The following is a 14,513-nucleotide window of genomic DNA, read 5'->3' as shown; positions in this document are numbered from 1 at the left end:
CTCTTCCTTCCTGTCCCATACCAGCAAAAGCTGGCAGGCTGACAGAGGTGGCCTCAGGACGGACTTTCTGGCTACTGACCGTTTTGCTGGTAAGTTTGTCCTGTCTGAATGCTTCCTGTCCTTGGGCTGTGTGTGTACTTCCTTCCAATACATTTCATCCTTAAGTTTCTAGTGGTTCTTGAGAGAGAATCAGGTCCTGCCTGAGCAGTGTGTGCATGTGTGCCCTTCAGATGTATCGTCTGGCATCCATCCATTTTAATCTTTTTTCTTAAATGTGAATTATGTTTGCTCAGGATTATCTGAGTTTGCATATTGCTTCTCTTTAATGCTGAGCTTAATTTTCTTGAACTTGGGGAGAGGTCTAAATTATTAAAGTTATGTAAAAACTCACTCTTCTAATTAAATTACTTGGCCTTCTTATACTTTTTTGCCAAGGTGGTATAAAACACTTGGTACATAATTGTGTGAGGAGGGGGGTTCTTCCTCATTGTATTAGCATGGGGCTCACCTAGAGTTGGGGAAAGAAGCTAACACCCCTGCCTCAGTGTCTTATAAGCCCTGTTTTCCAAATTAAGGAGCCGTGGCTTTGAGAGCTGGAATCCCATGGAATCCCACTGAGTACTGTGGCTTGGGAGTGGGTTCCAGTTCCTGCCCCAATTGAGGTGCCCTTGTACCAGGTTCTACCTGCTGCAAGTCCCCTCCACACCTGGGCGATAGGATGTTGGAGAAGAACCAATCAGCATATGTCAGAGGCACTTAGCCCATCTGGGCAGTCCTTGCTGCCTTTTGCTATTACATTGTTCCCACAGAGTGCTGTAAGGCTGCTCTTCCCGCCCCCCAGCCAGCCCCCTTAGCATTGCAGTGCTGTTCAGGTGACTGAGCCCTGGATGAGAGCCTTGCCTCTGCTGCTTGATTGGCTTTTTGGTAGCAACTGTCATGTGGTACATTGTATTCTAAGCATCAGGAGGTAACTTGGTGAACAGATAGACAGAATAACTGAGACCGCTGTTCGGAGAACCTTCCAGATGTTGATCTGTGTTGCTGGGACACAGTGTGGTGGGTTCTAGTTGGCCCTAGTAGTTGGAGTGCAGACTGTATCTGCGAGCCCTGGCATTCTGGTGTTGATCCCTCTCAGCCAGAGCCTCCATCTGCTCAACTACAGGGCAACTTTTGAAGGGACAGTTGTCCAAGGACCCTCCTTTATTTGCATTTTTCTTTTCTTCACTTGGTGAGAGTTTGGGTATCACCTTACTTACATTAGAGGTTGTAAGTGAGGAAAGTAAGGTAGAGTTTGTTAGTAAAAGAGAATTAATTCTTGGTTGAAAGCTTTACAGTCTCGTGGATATAGAGAGCTGTCTGTGCCTGACTTTCTTCTCTCTCCCCATTCCCCACTCCAGTGCCTCACCAGGACTGTGTGTGGGCACCCCATCAACCATGAGCTCGGTTGCAGTTTTGACCCAAGAGAGCTTTGCTGAACACCGAAGTGGGCTGGTTCCGCAACAGATCAAAGGTGACAGCTTTGTACACACTCTTAACTTTTCAGACAGCGTTCCCTCCAAGCCCTTTTGAAATCTGTAGAAGTGCATTTGATACTAGTTGTGGGGTAGGGCCAGGGCCCACCTGTCTTGTGCACTTGGTTTTGCACTACCCTTCTGTGTAGGGTGGAACTAGCCAGGAGTAATAGGTGAATCTGGACTCAATGAGATTTAAAATGTGGACAACTTTCTGGAAAGCCGATGAATTTGACCATTGTTAATTAATATGATTCTTTTTTCAAAATTGCTGTTCCCAGTTGTGTTGAACTAAATCTGGGCTGTGGAGCACCCCAGAGCACTGTCAGGAGCCCACCAGGGAGGTGAAGGCTGGGCCCTCCCTGGCTTCTCAGTTCCTTAAAGCAGCTGGCCATGACCGAGAATACTCATCTGGAGGAATATGTCTAAAACATTGTCGTTTCAACATCTCTTAATGTAGAAAGAAAAAATGATACTTGACGTTATTTTCTTCAGAATCTGGTCTCCATTTACAACATCAGGACAGCTTGATTTGCACACCAAATGTTTATCTAAAACCCTTCATCTGTATTTGATTTTATAAAATTTTCATTTGAAAGAGTAGGCTATTCTATTCCAAGTTGTTCCAAACATTCTTAAGTTTTCTATAAATGAATCGGATATTGGTTCTTAAGTTAAAGTAATTAAAATTAAAAATTCATTTTGTCAGTCACTTGTGCCACCTTTCAAGTGATCCTCTCTGGGTTGTGGAGACCTGGACACTTCCTCGCTTTGATTCTGAGTGCCTGTAGTGCTGGGTCTTTCTAAATGACCCAGCAGCCCTATGGAGTACACATCATATCCCTTTCTAGATGAGTGACAGATGCAAGGTAGTGACAGAACCCAAGCACTGTGTCTTTATTGGTGTTTGGGTATAGCTTAGCCACATGGACAGAAGTGGTGAACCCACAGTCGGATGTAGGCCTGTGTGAACCCAAAGGTTATCTCACTGCTCTGTGCACACACCCATCCACAGCGAGTTTTATCAGGCCCTCCCATTGCCAGACGCTGTGCTTGGCCTTGCATATAGGCTGATTCCAAATAGTCACACTCCCGCTTTCATGGAGCTGTGGCTATTGGGACAGGAGTGTGAATGGTGAGGATGGAGGATGGAAGTGGGTAATGATGAGGGGCCCTGATTTCCAGGGCTTGCTGCTCCCTGAGAAGGGTGAGTGAGGACTCCCTGCCGGAGTTCTTGTCAACGTTGTACATGACAGGCCATGCCTGGCAGCAGCGTTACTTTATTCTGCAAATTTGAGGGCCAGGCATTGCCCTAATTATGATTTAAAAAAAAAAATACAGGATTAGAAGACTGTGAGGGCAAGGCCTGCCTTCAAGGGGCTCACCTCATCACGGGAAGGGTGGGGTGCCCGGTGTCTGAGCTGATCCTTCACAGGGAAGCTGCCAGGGCAGGGGTCTTGCCATCAGGTTGACATCAACTTGGCCCCTACAGTTCACATGTTGGACCTGGGGGTGCTGGGCCTGGCGACCTCCTGGGGCCCTTTCCCATCACTGAATGAGACAAGTCACTGTCACTTGAGCAATTAGTGTTCTCTTTTTGACATTAAAACCTCCCAAGTGTTTTTTCATCTGATACTGAAAACAATGTGCTTCCTCTTAATCTGTGTTGGCTGGTCCAGTTGCCACTTTAAATTCAGAAGAAGAGAGTGACCCTCCAACCTACAAGGATGCCTTCCCCCCACTCCCTGAGAAAGCAGCTTGCTTGGAAAGCGCCCAGGAACCTGCAGGCGCCTGGGGTAACAAGATCCGGCCCATCAAGGCTTCTGTCATCACTCAGGTAGGAATGCCACTCTTTCTTCACTTGCCCTTCCCAGGAGGAAGGAGGAGTATCTGATGAGAGTGCTTGGGGAGGTGCAGAGGGAATAGGCCTTCAGGTTTAGCCCATCCCCACCCCAGGGCTGCTCCATGGAGTACACTGCCCTCGTGCTAACCTATGTCCCCAGCACCCAGAAGGAATGGGTCTCCTCCTGTTCTTCAGCCTACTGCAATTCCGTCTCTGTTCCCAACTCCTGAAACTGCCCCTGCCTTTCACCCTTCCCCATCAGTACCTCCAATAAGACCTGTCTATCTTGTCTACTTTGTGTCCTATTGTCTTGAAACAGTCATCTCCTCTGCCTTCTGTCTGTGAACTCATGTGGGGTCACAGTTGGTAATTGCCACCTGTCCACCTCTGTGCTGAGAGGGTACCTCTCCAAATCCAGACTCATAACCAGCTGCATCTGATCATCTTCTTTCAATAGGCGTCTCCCAATCTTTTTCTTTTATTTATTTTTTGTAGTCATTATTCTTTTTATTTATTTTAATCCTCACCCAAGGATATTTTTCCTTTTTTTTTTTTAAGAGAGAGTGGAGGAGAGAGGGAAAGACAGAGAGAAATATCTGTGTGAGAGAAACACATCAATTGGTTGCCTCCTGCATGAGCCCCAACCAGGGCCCAGGCTGGGAAGGAGCCTGCAACCGAGATATATGCCCTTTGACCAGAATCAAACCCGGGATCCTTCGGTCCGCAGGCCAACGCTCTATGCACTGAGCCAAACCAGCTAGGGCTCTCCCAATCTTTTTAACGCGCAGCTTAGTGTGTCATGTTCAGTCCCATCTCCACAGAGCAGCTGGGGGACCCGAGTTGGCAATCAGATGTCTCCTTCTGCTGACACCATCTCAATGCAAGGTGGCTTCAGGGGTCTGGCCCCTTCCTTTTTGCCCCTCAGATTGCTCTCACACCTGACTTTGTTAAGCCTTTGCCCTCTCTCTTCCACTCGTCCTTACCTCCCAGCAGAGCCGGCTGTGTCTTGACTCTTCAGGAAGGTCCTTCCTGGACATCCTCAGAACCTCCCTTACCTCTGCCCTACCCAGCCACTCAACTCCTGTTTCCTTCACTGCACTCATTGTGTTGGGGGTGGTTGCTTCTTCACTAGAAGGTCGGCCTCGTTACATTCGGCACCTCCTGCTTATCTCTTCACTGCTCTCTGGGCCTTCCCTCAGTGGGTAGAGGAGTGGCACTTAGTGGACAGACTCCAATATTCCGTGCCTAGACATTTAAATATCCTTGCTTCTCTTCTTGCTGTCTCAACTTCCCCATTGGTCCTTTTCTGAGCAGGTGTTCCATGTACCCCTGGAGGAGAGAAAATACAAGGACATGAACCAGTTTGGAGAAGGTGAACAAGCAAAAATCTGCCTTGAGATCATGCAGAGGACAGGAGCTCACCTGGAGCTGTCTCTCGCCAAAGACCAGGGCCTCTCCATTATGGTCTCTGGGAAGCTGGACGCCGTCATGAAAGCCCGGAAGGATATTGTTGCTAAGCTGCAGACCCAGGTGAGTGTCCCCTGGCCTGGTCCTCCCAAGTGGGCACACTCGAACTTCTTCAGGCTCTCCCACCAGTGGAGCAGATTGATAGTTCAGAGGTGGGACAGCAACATTTGGAGCCTCCTGGCATTTTTAGTGAAACGCCACTAATTCAGTAATAGAACTGGGGTAAATGAACTGAAAGTTCAAGGGTTTCCCAGAGTTTGAGACATTTACAAGAAGCTGATGGTGTAGCAGGGGCATGGTGTAGATGGGCAGTTCCAAGTGCAAAAAAAGGCACAGGATCAGCAAGTAACATTGTAAGTACACATTTTCAGGCCCAGACTTGAGAGGTTACAAGTTCGAAGTTTGTTTTAAACCAGTTTCATAGTTCTGAACAGTCTAATACCAGAATGAGGAAACCATTGTAATAAGTAACCTGCAGTGCATTTCTCCCCGAGGGGAGTCGCTCAAAGACCAAGACTCTGCGTGGAGAATTGTCAGTCTCATGACAGGTAGAGCCTTTGTAGGTTTATTTAGAACTAGAGGCCTTCCCACCTGCTGCTGAGCCATGAGCTCACAGGGGAGACCATTCTAGAACACGTGGTGAGAAGATGGGAGTCTGATGCAGGAGGGGCCATGGGACAGAGGCCAGGGGCTTAGCTTGTTAGCAGAAGGATGAGCACTGACTTGGCCACATGGAGCCTTGGGACAGTCCCTAACCCCACTAGATTCAGGGAGTTAAATCATTAAGTGCAGGAAGTAGGAAATGTTGTGTGTAAATTGCTTCCCTTTGTGGCTGGTGAGTAGTATCCTCTGACTTTTGCTATTATTTGCTAATTGGTGAATATTTGAATGTTTTCAATTGAATACTGGGTGGGAGAGGGGACACTGAAAAGCATTTGCCCCTGGCCCATTTCATTACCTCCTGCCCTCCCCCCAATTAAGTAATACAGTGTGGTGCCCCTCAATCTTTTGTGTGTTTTTTATATAACCACTTTGCTTTTAACTCACTTATTAATAGTAATTTCTTAACATACCCATATTCCACTGAGTCTGCATATATGGACTTCCCTCATCATTGTGTTCAAGTAACTGTCCTCCACTCACGGCCTGCTGTGTGCTTGTCAGGCCTTGAGTCCTTTCATTCTTCAGCAGTGCGTCTCCCTCCTTTTCTTAATGCCCTTGGGTTTTGGGCAGGGGGGGAGAGGGGGGCGGGGGAACGAGTTGGTTCCTGGTTTGCTCCACTATCCATCATTATTTTCTGTACACTCGTGGTTAGGTCTTGGGGCTTGGTTATTTTCACATTCAACTTGTTTCTTTGGCAAGAAAACTTATGGGTGGTGCTGTGTACTTGGTGTTGAGTTCAAGATTGATCCGTAGACTGAGGTGTCTTCAGCCAAATTCATCCATTATAAAGTTCCTGATCCATCTGTGCTGTCCTTGCCTCATGCATTGCTGGTGGCTGCCTGGCTCCATCAGGGAGATGGCTTTCTCATCCCATCCCCATCCACCTCCACCCCACATCTGCAGGTACTCTGTGAAGAGCTTCTCTGCTGTTGGAGTGGGAAGGGCAGGTCCTTTTCCTTCCCCCTAATTTTTAAACTGAATTGGCCCTCTCACATCTTCACTGGTGATCATTAATTCTTTTTAAGTGTCATTAGGATTTTTAAAAGAATTTTTTATTGATTTTAGAGAGGGAGGAAGGGAAAGAGAAAGAAACATCAATGTGAAAGGGAAACATCGATAGGCTCTCACCTGCATGCCCCCTACTGGGGTTTGAGCCCACAACCCAGGCATGTGCCCTGACCTAGAATCAAACCTGCAACTTTTTTGGTGCACAGGAGGACACACTCAACCGAGTCATACAGACCAGGGCAGGACTTTTGATGTGTTTATTAGTTGTTCTTTAGGCTGAAGTTGCCTCATCTTCAGCCAGTGGTTGGACTCCTCCCTGTTGGCTTCTTGCAGTTTTCTGCCAGGACCATCCACCTTCGTTCACTTCCTGATTTCTAACAGAGACGTGTGGACTGACCTTAACCATGTCTTTCCACAGACCCAAAATCTGCTGTTTGTCCGAGAATTCTTGACGTTTGTAGTGGGAAGTTTCTTGAGTTACTGAGCCTTCTAATTAAGGTGAAGGGTTGTGGATTTTGCAGTCACTTGGAGTCATTTTTCTCTCTGTTTATGTTAGGCTATCATCCTGATTAAGTAGTTGGGTTCATTTTCTTTTATTTATTTTCCATGTTTAACAGTTACTTAGCCCTGGCCGGTGTGGCTCAGTTGGTTGAGCAGCATCCCATGCACTGAAAGGTCACCAGGTCAGGGCACATACCCAGGTTGTGGGTTCAATGCCCAGTCAGGGTGTGTGTGGGAGGCAACTGATCCATGTCTCTCTCTCTCTCTCTTCTCTCCTCCTCCCTCTCCCTCCCTCTCTCTAAAATTTTTAAAAAAATTTTAAGTTACATTTTTTAAAAAGTAACTTAAACATTTGATGATTGCACAGTCAAAGCTGTGCGATCAGGTAGGTACATGCAGAGCCAGACTCTTCGTCCTTCTCCCACCCTACCTGCTTGGTGGCTTTTATTTTTATTTTTTATTTTTTTATTTCAGAGAAGGGAGAGAGAGATAGAAACATCAATGATGAGAGACAATCTTTAATCAGCTGCCTCCTGCACGCCCCCTACTGGGAATCAAGCCCACAACCCAGGTATGTGCCCAGACCGGGAATTGAACCAGTGACCTCCTGGTTCACAGGTCAATGCTCAACCATTGAGCAACACCCTCCAGGCCTGGGTGACATTCTTAGTCTTTGGTGTATCCTCCCTATTTGGGTTGGAGAATAGGAGCAAAAGGTAGCTGGCCATAGACTCTGTCCTACATCCTGTTTTTCCTGCATATTTTTTGGAGGTGTCTGCATATTAGCACATAGCGACCTTCCTCGCTTCTTCATACAACCAAGGGATGTGGTGCCCAGGGAATTATTCAGGCATTCCCATTGATGGGCATTTGAGTAGCTTCCCAATTTCTGTTGTTATGAATCATGTCACAGGAAAACCTTGTGCACATGCCATTTCCTATTTTACCTAGTATATCTCAGGGTTGGTTTCCAAGAAGGTGATGGGTCAGCAGTAGCAGCAGGTGTGATTTTGCCATAACAGCTAGGTCCCCTTCCTCCAGGCTGTACCCTTGCACTCCATTCCTTCCCCATGGCCAAGCCAGGCCCAGCCAGTATTTGAATGTTTCAGGCTGAAAAGCAGCGGAGTAAACTTTTTTGTTGTTGGCAGTCTTCACCCAAGGATATTTTCCATTGATTTTTAGAGAGAGAGAAAGGGATGGGTAGAGACAGAGAGAAACATTGATGTGAGAGACATATCAATTGGTTGCCTCCTGCATATGTCCCCACCAGGGCCAGGGATCGAGCCTTTAACTGAAGTACGTGCCTTTGACCAAAATCGAACCAGGACCCTTCAGTCCTCTGGCCGCTGCTCTATCCACTGAGCCAAACTGGTTAGGACTAAGTAAACTTATTTGCATTGTTCTGGTGAGCAAGATTAAGCATCTTTCCACATCCAAAGGCCTTTTGCTTTTCTCTGTGCACTGTCTGTTCTTTTGCCCTTTTCTATCAAGTTAAAGTTGTGCATCTTGCTCAGTGTATTAGGGCTCCTAAAAACCCTTCTCAGTCATATGTTACAAATAATATTTCCCAGTTTGCCATTTGTGTTTGATCTTGTGTTCTGCTTTGTGAAAGTTTATTAATGTGTAGTGAAATTCATTGAACAGTTTGTTATTTTGAGTCACTGTTAGGAAAGTTTTTTTCACATAGGTATTGTAAGAATGTTTATTGTATTCCTCTGGTGCATTAAGGGTGTTCTTATATTCCAGTTCCTGTTCTGTGTGGAATTTATTGTGAATGGTGTGGGCTACACATCCAGTTTCACTCTTTCCCATATGGCTTTCCCATCATCAATATTTTTTTTAAATCAGTACCGTGGTGCTGGCAGTGCATGGCCTAAAGGAATTTCCCCCCACTGATTTTGAGTGGCTGTTTATATCAAGTTCTAAATGTTCATATTAACTTGGATATGTTCCTGGGTTTTCACTTCTGACCTTTTGGGATCTCTGTGTGCTAGTGTTCTCCTGATTTAGTATTGATGGTTTTATACTTTCATGTGTATACAGTACAGTGTTTCCCATCTCTCCCGTACTGTTCTTTTTTAGGGTTTTCCTGTCTGTTGTATTCTTTTTTGTTTACATGCAAACTTTATAATCAGCCTTTTGCTCACAGTTGCATTAGACCTCCTAAGGGATGTTTTCTGATTGCTAATGCCTACATTCCACCTCTTTTACTGGCTTATAGTCCAACTACTTTATTGTCTTTTTCCTTTCTTTTGCCTATTGGAAAGGATCGTCTTTTTCATACATTTTCTAACCCGGTTGTTTTTAGTTAAGATAAAGCTGTTGGCTTCTGGCCCTGGTCGGTGTGGCTCAGTTGGTTGGAGTGTTCTCCTGTACACCAAAAGGTAGCAGGTTCAGTTCCTGGTCAGGGCACATATGTGGGTTGGGGGTTTGATCCTCAGTCGGGGACCATGTGGGAGGCAATTGATCGATATCTTCCTCTCTCCCTTCCTCTTTCACCCTTCCTCTCTCTAAATTCAATTAAAAAATAAAAATCAGTTGTTATAAAAAACAAAGGCAGTTGACTTCTGTATTCTAATTTTGCCTTCCTGTTATAGACAGTAAGAAAAATGTAATAAAGCAGCAGTTTCCCAGGGTTCGAGGCTGTGTGGGCAGGTGCTCTTCCTGTGCAGCCTGTGCCCCTCTTGTGTGGGGACCTGCTCCAGTGGAGGTAAAGTCATGGTGCGGGCAGTGCATGGCCTAAACAAGCACTTTCCCATTAAGTAGAGCTTTGGGGCTGAGGTAAATGTATTTTGTCATGTTAAAAAATATAGTAAAAATCCACATATAAGTGGACCTGTGCAGTTTACACCTGTGTTCAAGGGGATCAACTGAATATCCATTGATTTCTATTTTCTTGTAAATTTTTATCATGGATGGATTTAAATTTTGTGGACATGATCATTTGATTATTTCTCTTCATAGATCTAACAATATGCTGAATTATATAAATGGATTTCCTAATATTGAATCATTTTTGGACTAAACCTCATTTGATCACAATGTAGAAGCCAGTGGTCTTATTTTCTATGCTAGTTGTGAAGTGAGGACCTTTTCTATTGCCTCTGTGATACAATTTAACGGTTTCTGTTGTAAATGTTGAATATTCTGTGTGAAACTGTACGCCTTGGGGGAGAAGAGAAGCTGGCTGATCTGTGACTTTGCTGGGACAGTGGTGGGAACCTTAATGGTTTGCTTCTTTTTAAGTTGCTGGCTGTTCTCTGTACAGAGTTAGAAAGAATAGAAACGGCCATCTTCCTCCCAGGTTTCTCTGTGACCTCAGGAAGTTGGTTGATTTCTGACAGTTGGACTTACTAGATGAAGGGTTTGGATTGTTTCCATTTTCTTTACTCAGATGAGTTGTCTGTTTTATTTGCTTGTAAAAGAGACAGGTAGAAAAGTTTATTAACAGACATAGGGTTTATGTCTGAAAAAGGTAGCCCAGTACTCCAGAAACAGAAATGAATCTGGTCTGTCAGTACATCCCTGCCTCCAACGATGTCCCAATATGGTGTTAGGAGTCACCAACATGGAAAACAAGACAGATGAACTTGAATATCCCTGTCTTTTTTTTTTTTTTTTAATATATTTTATTGATTTTTTACAGAAAGGAAGGGAGAGGGATAGAGAGCTAGAAACATCAACGAGAGAGAAACATCAATCAGCTGCCTCCTGCACACCCCCCACCGGGGATGTGCCCGCAACCAAGGCACATGCCCTTGACCGGAATCGAACCCGGGACCCCTGAGTCCGCAGGCCGATGCTCCATCCACTGAGCCAAGCTGGCCAGGGCGAATATCCCTGTCTTAGTGGTGGCTTGTAGCTGGGCCGAGAAGATGTTGAATAAAGAATTATCTCTAAATAATTGTGATAGCTGAAAGTGTGACCCGGGTCATACCACACTTGAACTTACCCTAGGCAGGATGTCTGGGAAAGCATTCCCAAGAAGGTGATGTTTAACCTGACACTATTCTAAAGGATAATGGGGGTTGGCTAGGCAAAATCAGATGAGACTTGCATTCTAACCGGAGAGAATATTATGGAAAAACATGCTTTTTCATAACCTACAAGTACTTTTATTTTCTTTGTTTCTCCACCTATTGTAGGCCTCAGCAACTGTTGCCATTCCCAAAGAACATCATCGCTTTGTTATTGGTAAAAATGGAGAGAAACTACAAGACTTGGAGCTAAAAACGGCAACCAAAATTCAAATCCCACGCCCAGATGACGCAAGTAACCAGATCAGAATCACTGGCACCAAAGAGGGCATCGAGAAAGCTCGCCACGAAGTCCTGCTCATCTCTGCCGAGCAGGTAAGGCCAACTGTGGACCTAGTATTCATATGGCAGCCTTGACCCCAACAGGCCCTATCTGTCCAGGTTGTGCCCAGACCTGTGCTCAGCTGTGTCCTTTCATTTCCAGGATAAACGTGCTGTAGAGAGGCTAGAAGTGGAGAAGGCATTCCATCCCTTCATCGCTGGGCCTTATAATCGACTCGTCAGTGAGATCATGCAAGAAACAGGGACGCGCATCAACATCCCCCCACCCAGCGTCAACCGGACAGAAATCGTCTTCACTGGGGAGAAGGAGCAGCTGGCTCAGGCTGTGGCTCGGATCAAGAAGATTTATGAAGAAAAGGTAGCGGTGGGAGGAGGGAAATCCCCATGGGCAGGAATGGAGAGTGAACTGAGCTCGTGCTGAAGGCTTTCCCTTCTATCTGCCAACCTCACTCCGCCTCCCGCCTCCCTCACTCTCCCACCCTGGGCTAGATGCACTGCTCACAAGTCGCCACATCTTTGAGTAAGCTGTTAGCTCCATTTGGTGACTTTGAGGTCTGAAACTTGTTCCTTAATTTGAGGAGAGGATTTGGTATCACTGCTCTTCCAAACTGATCACTGCTTTTCCAAGTTGTAATAATCAGTTTGGGCTTGACAAATTATCAGGTGATTCTTCTAAGGAGAAAACCCAACCCATGATGAGTGGGGTTTCTGGGATTGGCTGGTCATTGTTTCTCCTTCCGGGGCTCAGCAGCTGTAGTCTAGGCCCCGTGTCCTGATCCCTGCCCTTTTGGTGACAATATTCTGTCTTCGCCTGCCTCTCCTGTGCCCTTCCCTCTGACATCTTTATGGTACTCTTACTTAGAAAAAGAAGACCACAACCATCGCAGTGGAAGTGAAGAAATCCCAGCACAAGTATGTCATTGGGCCCAAGGGCAATTCCTTGCAGGAGATTCTCGAAAGAACTGGAGTTTCTGTGGAGATCCCACCGTCCGACAGCATCTCTGAGACTGTGATACTTCGAGGGGAGCCTGAAAAGCTAGGGCAGGCACTGACTGAGGTCTATGCCAAGGTAACTGCCTCCCAGGGGATCCAGGGCCCGGGCCGTGTTGCGTCAGGGTGCTCGTCTATCGCTAAGTCCAACTGAGCAACCTGGTGCGTGCTTAGGTAGCCTGGACGTTGGTTTGTTTGCTTCTTTTCCTAGGCCAACAGTTTTACAGTCTCCTCCGTCTCTGCTCCTTCTTGGCTTCACCGTTTCATCATTGGCAAGAAGGGGCAGAACTTGGCCAAGATCACTCAGCAGATGCCAAAGGTGAGGGAACATGTTGACCTGCTGCACTGGGTTGGCCTTGCATTCTGTTGTCCTCTTGCTGACTAACTTTTGTTTTGGTGTTGCTGTTTATCCCTTGGGGTGCCTTTGAAGACGGCGGCACATTTTTTTTTTTTAATTAGAATACGTTTTTTTAAATACCTCTTTTTTAAGATGTCTTTTGGTCTTTTTAACCAGAGAGAATGCTAGGTTTGATGAATATCTTAAGAAATACCTCACTTAGTTACTATGGCATAATAACTTCCTAATAGTTATGTCTGCAAATTCTGAAGAGCAAAATTTGTCTACAAACTGTATGAAGTGTAGAGCTCGTAGACTTGTCCTCTGTACCTCTGTACCTCTGTCCTGGAGGCCTCAGTTTTCCCCAGGAAACACCAAAGGACACACCATTGTGTTGGATTCCTATTATGTGTGGGTGTCGTGTCCTATTTACCCTGTAGCCACTTTATTTCTAAGATCAAAGTCCTGGTCACACTTAATGTGATAACTTCGTGAGGCTAGTCCCCTATGAAGTCACCTTCTCATCTGGTGTGTTATAAACAGGTGGTCTGGTGACCACCCTCAGGCAGCTATACTGGGGTTAAAATTCCGTCCCTGTTAGCTGTCTCATTCTTTATGCAATCAGATGGGAGTAGGGGTTCTACAGTGAGAGTGATATAGGAAGGTGTGCTAAGGTATTTCATGCTTTAAGGTATTGGTGACAAGCACAGTGTGAAGGATTTCACAGTTCCTGTTTTTGGTAAAGGAAAGATGATTAGACTATATTAAGTAACAAAATAATGGTTGTCCTCAGGCCCCCTTTGCACTTTTTCATGGTGTTGGTGGATTTGCATTCTCGTGCAGCAGTTTGGAATCAGTCGCTGCCACTGTGCCATCTCGTGTTCACTGTCTCTTATTTTGGTGCGGTAGGTTCACATCGAGTTTACAGAAGGCGAGGACAAGATCACCCTGGAAGGCCCCACGGAGGATGTAAATGTGGCCCAGGAACAGATCGAAGCTATGGTGAAAGACTTGGTAAGATGTCCCTGTGAGTGTTCCAAAGTGCTTTGAACTGGGGATGGGCTGTCATTGTGTCGTGTGGCAGTCAGGCTTCATGGGTGGGCGTAGAGACAAGAGGCTGGCCCAGTCGGAGAGTGGTGCATTCTGAGAGTTAGAAGCTGGCCAGAGCCATGGAGAGAGAAAACATTATTTTGAGGAAGGGTCTTTCAAGGGGGCCAGAGGGATGAGCTTGCAATAGTCTTGATGGCCGAGTGGTCAGAAAAGGCGGCAGCTGCTGGCTCTCTCCTGTGGTTCTGGCTGCCCAGCTGGCATGTCCCATGGATGTGCTCTGTGTCCTTGCAGATTCACCGCATGGACTATGTGGAGATCAGCATTGACCACAAGTTTCACAGACACCTCATCGGGAAGAGCGGAGCCAACAGTGAGTGAAGTGGACACCATGGGGGCAGGCTGGGAGAAAAGCCACCAGCTATTTGACTGGGTGCCCTCACCCAGTTGTTTGGCCTAGAGATGAATGTGATCAACTGGGTCAGTTACCTGAGTCACCCACAAGGGCCATGGCAAAGGGACTCCCCAGGGTGTCATCCTGCATGTTTCAACCAGAGCTGCTGGGTGAAGTCCACCAGTGTTGTCCTCCTCACCTCTAACCCCTGACGTGGAGCTCACCAAGGAGTCAGACGTTTCTAGACTCATGCCCAAGTCAGACAACTCAGGGAGGGATTCTGTTGGACAAACAGTAATATGTGAGCCCAGGTTCCGTGTTGGATTACCTGTGTCAGGTAGGTAGCACAAGGTGGGGCAGCATTGGAAATGTGTTAGGTGAGTTCTGCTTGAATCCCAGGATGTGTTTTAAAATCTCCTTTGCTCAGTTTAAC

General features: G+C 46.3%; 1 protein-coding gene across 2 annotated transcripts in view; it reads left to right on the top strand.

Annotated features, from left to right (window-relative positions):
- HDLBP (high density lipoprotein binding protein) overlaps nucleotides 1–14,513 on the top strand; it is a 71,982-nt gene that overhangs the window by 35,999 nt on the left and 21,470 nt on the right. For both annotated transcript variants that reach the window (XM_006083007.3, XM_006083006.3), the window contains exons 2-11: nucleotides 25–89; nucleotides 1,398–1,510; nucleotides 3,191–3,348; nucleotides 4,669–4,884; nucleotides 11,139–11,345; nucleotides 11,455–11,670; nucleotides 12,175–12,381; nucleotides 12,514–12,621; nucleotides 13,549–13,653; nucleotides 13,981–14,059. In XM_006083007.3, coding sequence (XP_006083069.1) covers nucleotides 1,435–1,510; nucleotides 3,191–3,348; nucleotides 4,669–4,884; nucleotides 11,139–11,345; nucleotides 11,455–11,670; nucleotides 12,175–12,381; nucleotides 12,514–12,621; nucleotides 13,549–13,653; nucleotides 13,981–14,059 — 1,372 coding nt within the window. In that variant the 5' untranslated portion in view covers nucleotides 25–89; nucleotides 1,398–1,434. The remainder of the gene's footprint in view (nucleotides 1–24; nucleotides 90–1,397; nucleotides 1,511–3,190; nucleotides 3,349–4,668; nucleotides 4,885–11,138; nucleotides 11,346–11,454; nucleotides 11,671–12,174; nucleotides 12,382–12,513; nucleotides 12,622–13,548; nucleotides 13,654–13,980; nucleotides 14,060–14,513) is intronic.

The sequence above is a fragment of the Myotis lucifugus genome, unplaced genomic scaffold (assembly GCF_000147115.1).
Source record: "Myotis lucifugus unplaced genomic scaffold, Myoluc2.0 scaffold_5, whole genome shotgun sequence".
NCBI lineage: Eukaryota > Metazoa > Chordata > Mammalia > Chiroptera > Vespertilionidae > Myotis > Myotis lucifugus.
This window is presented reverse-complemented; position numbering and strand designations above follow the sequence as displayed.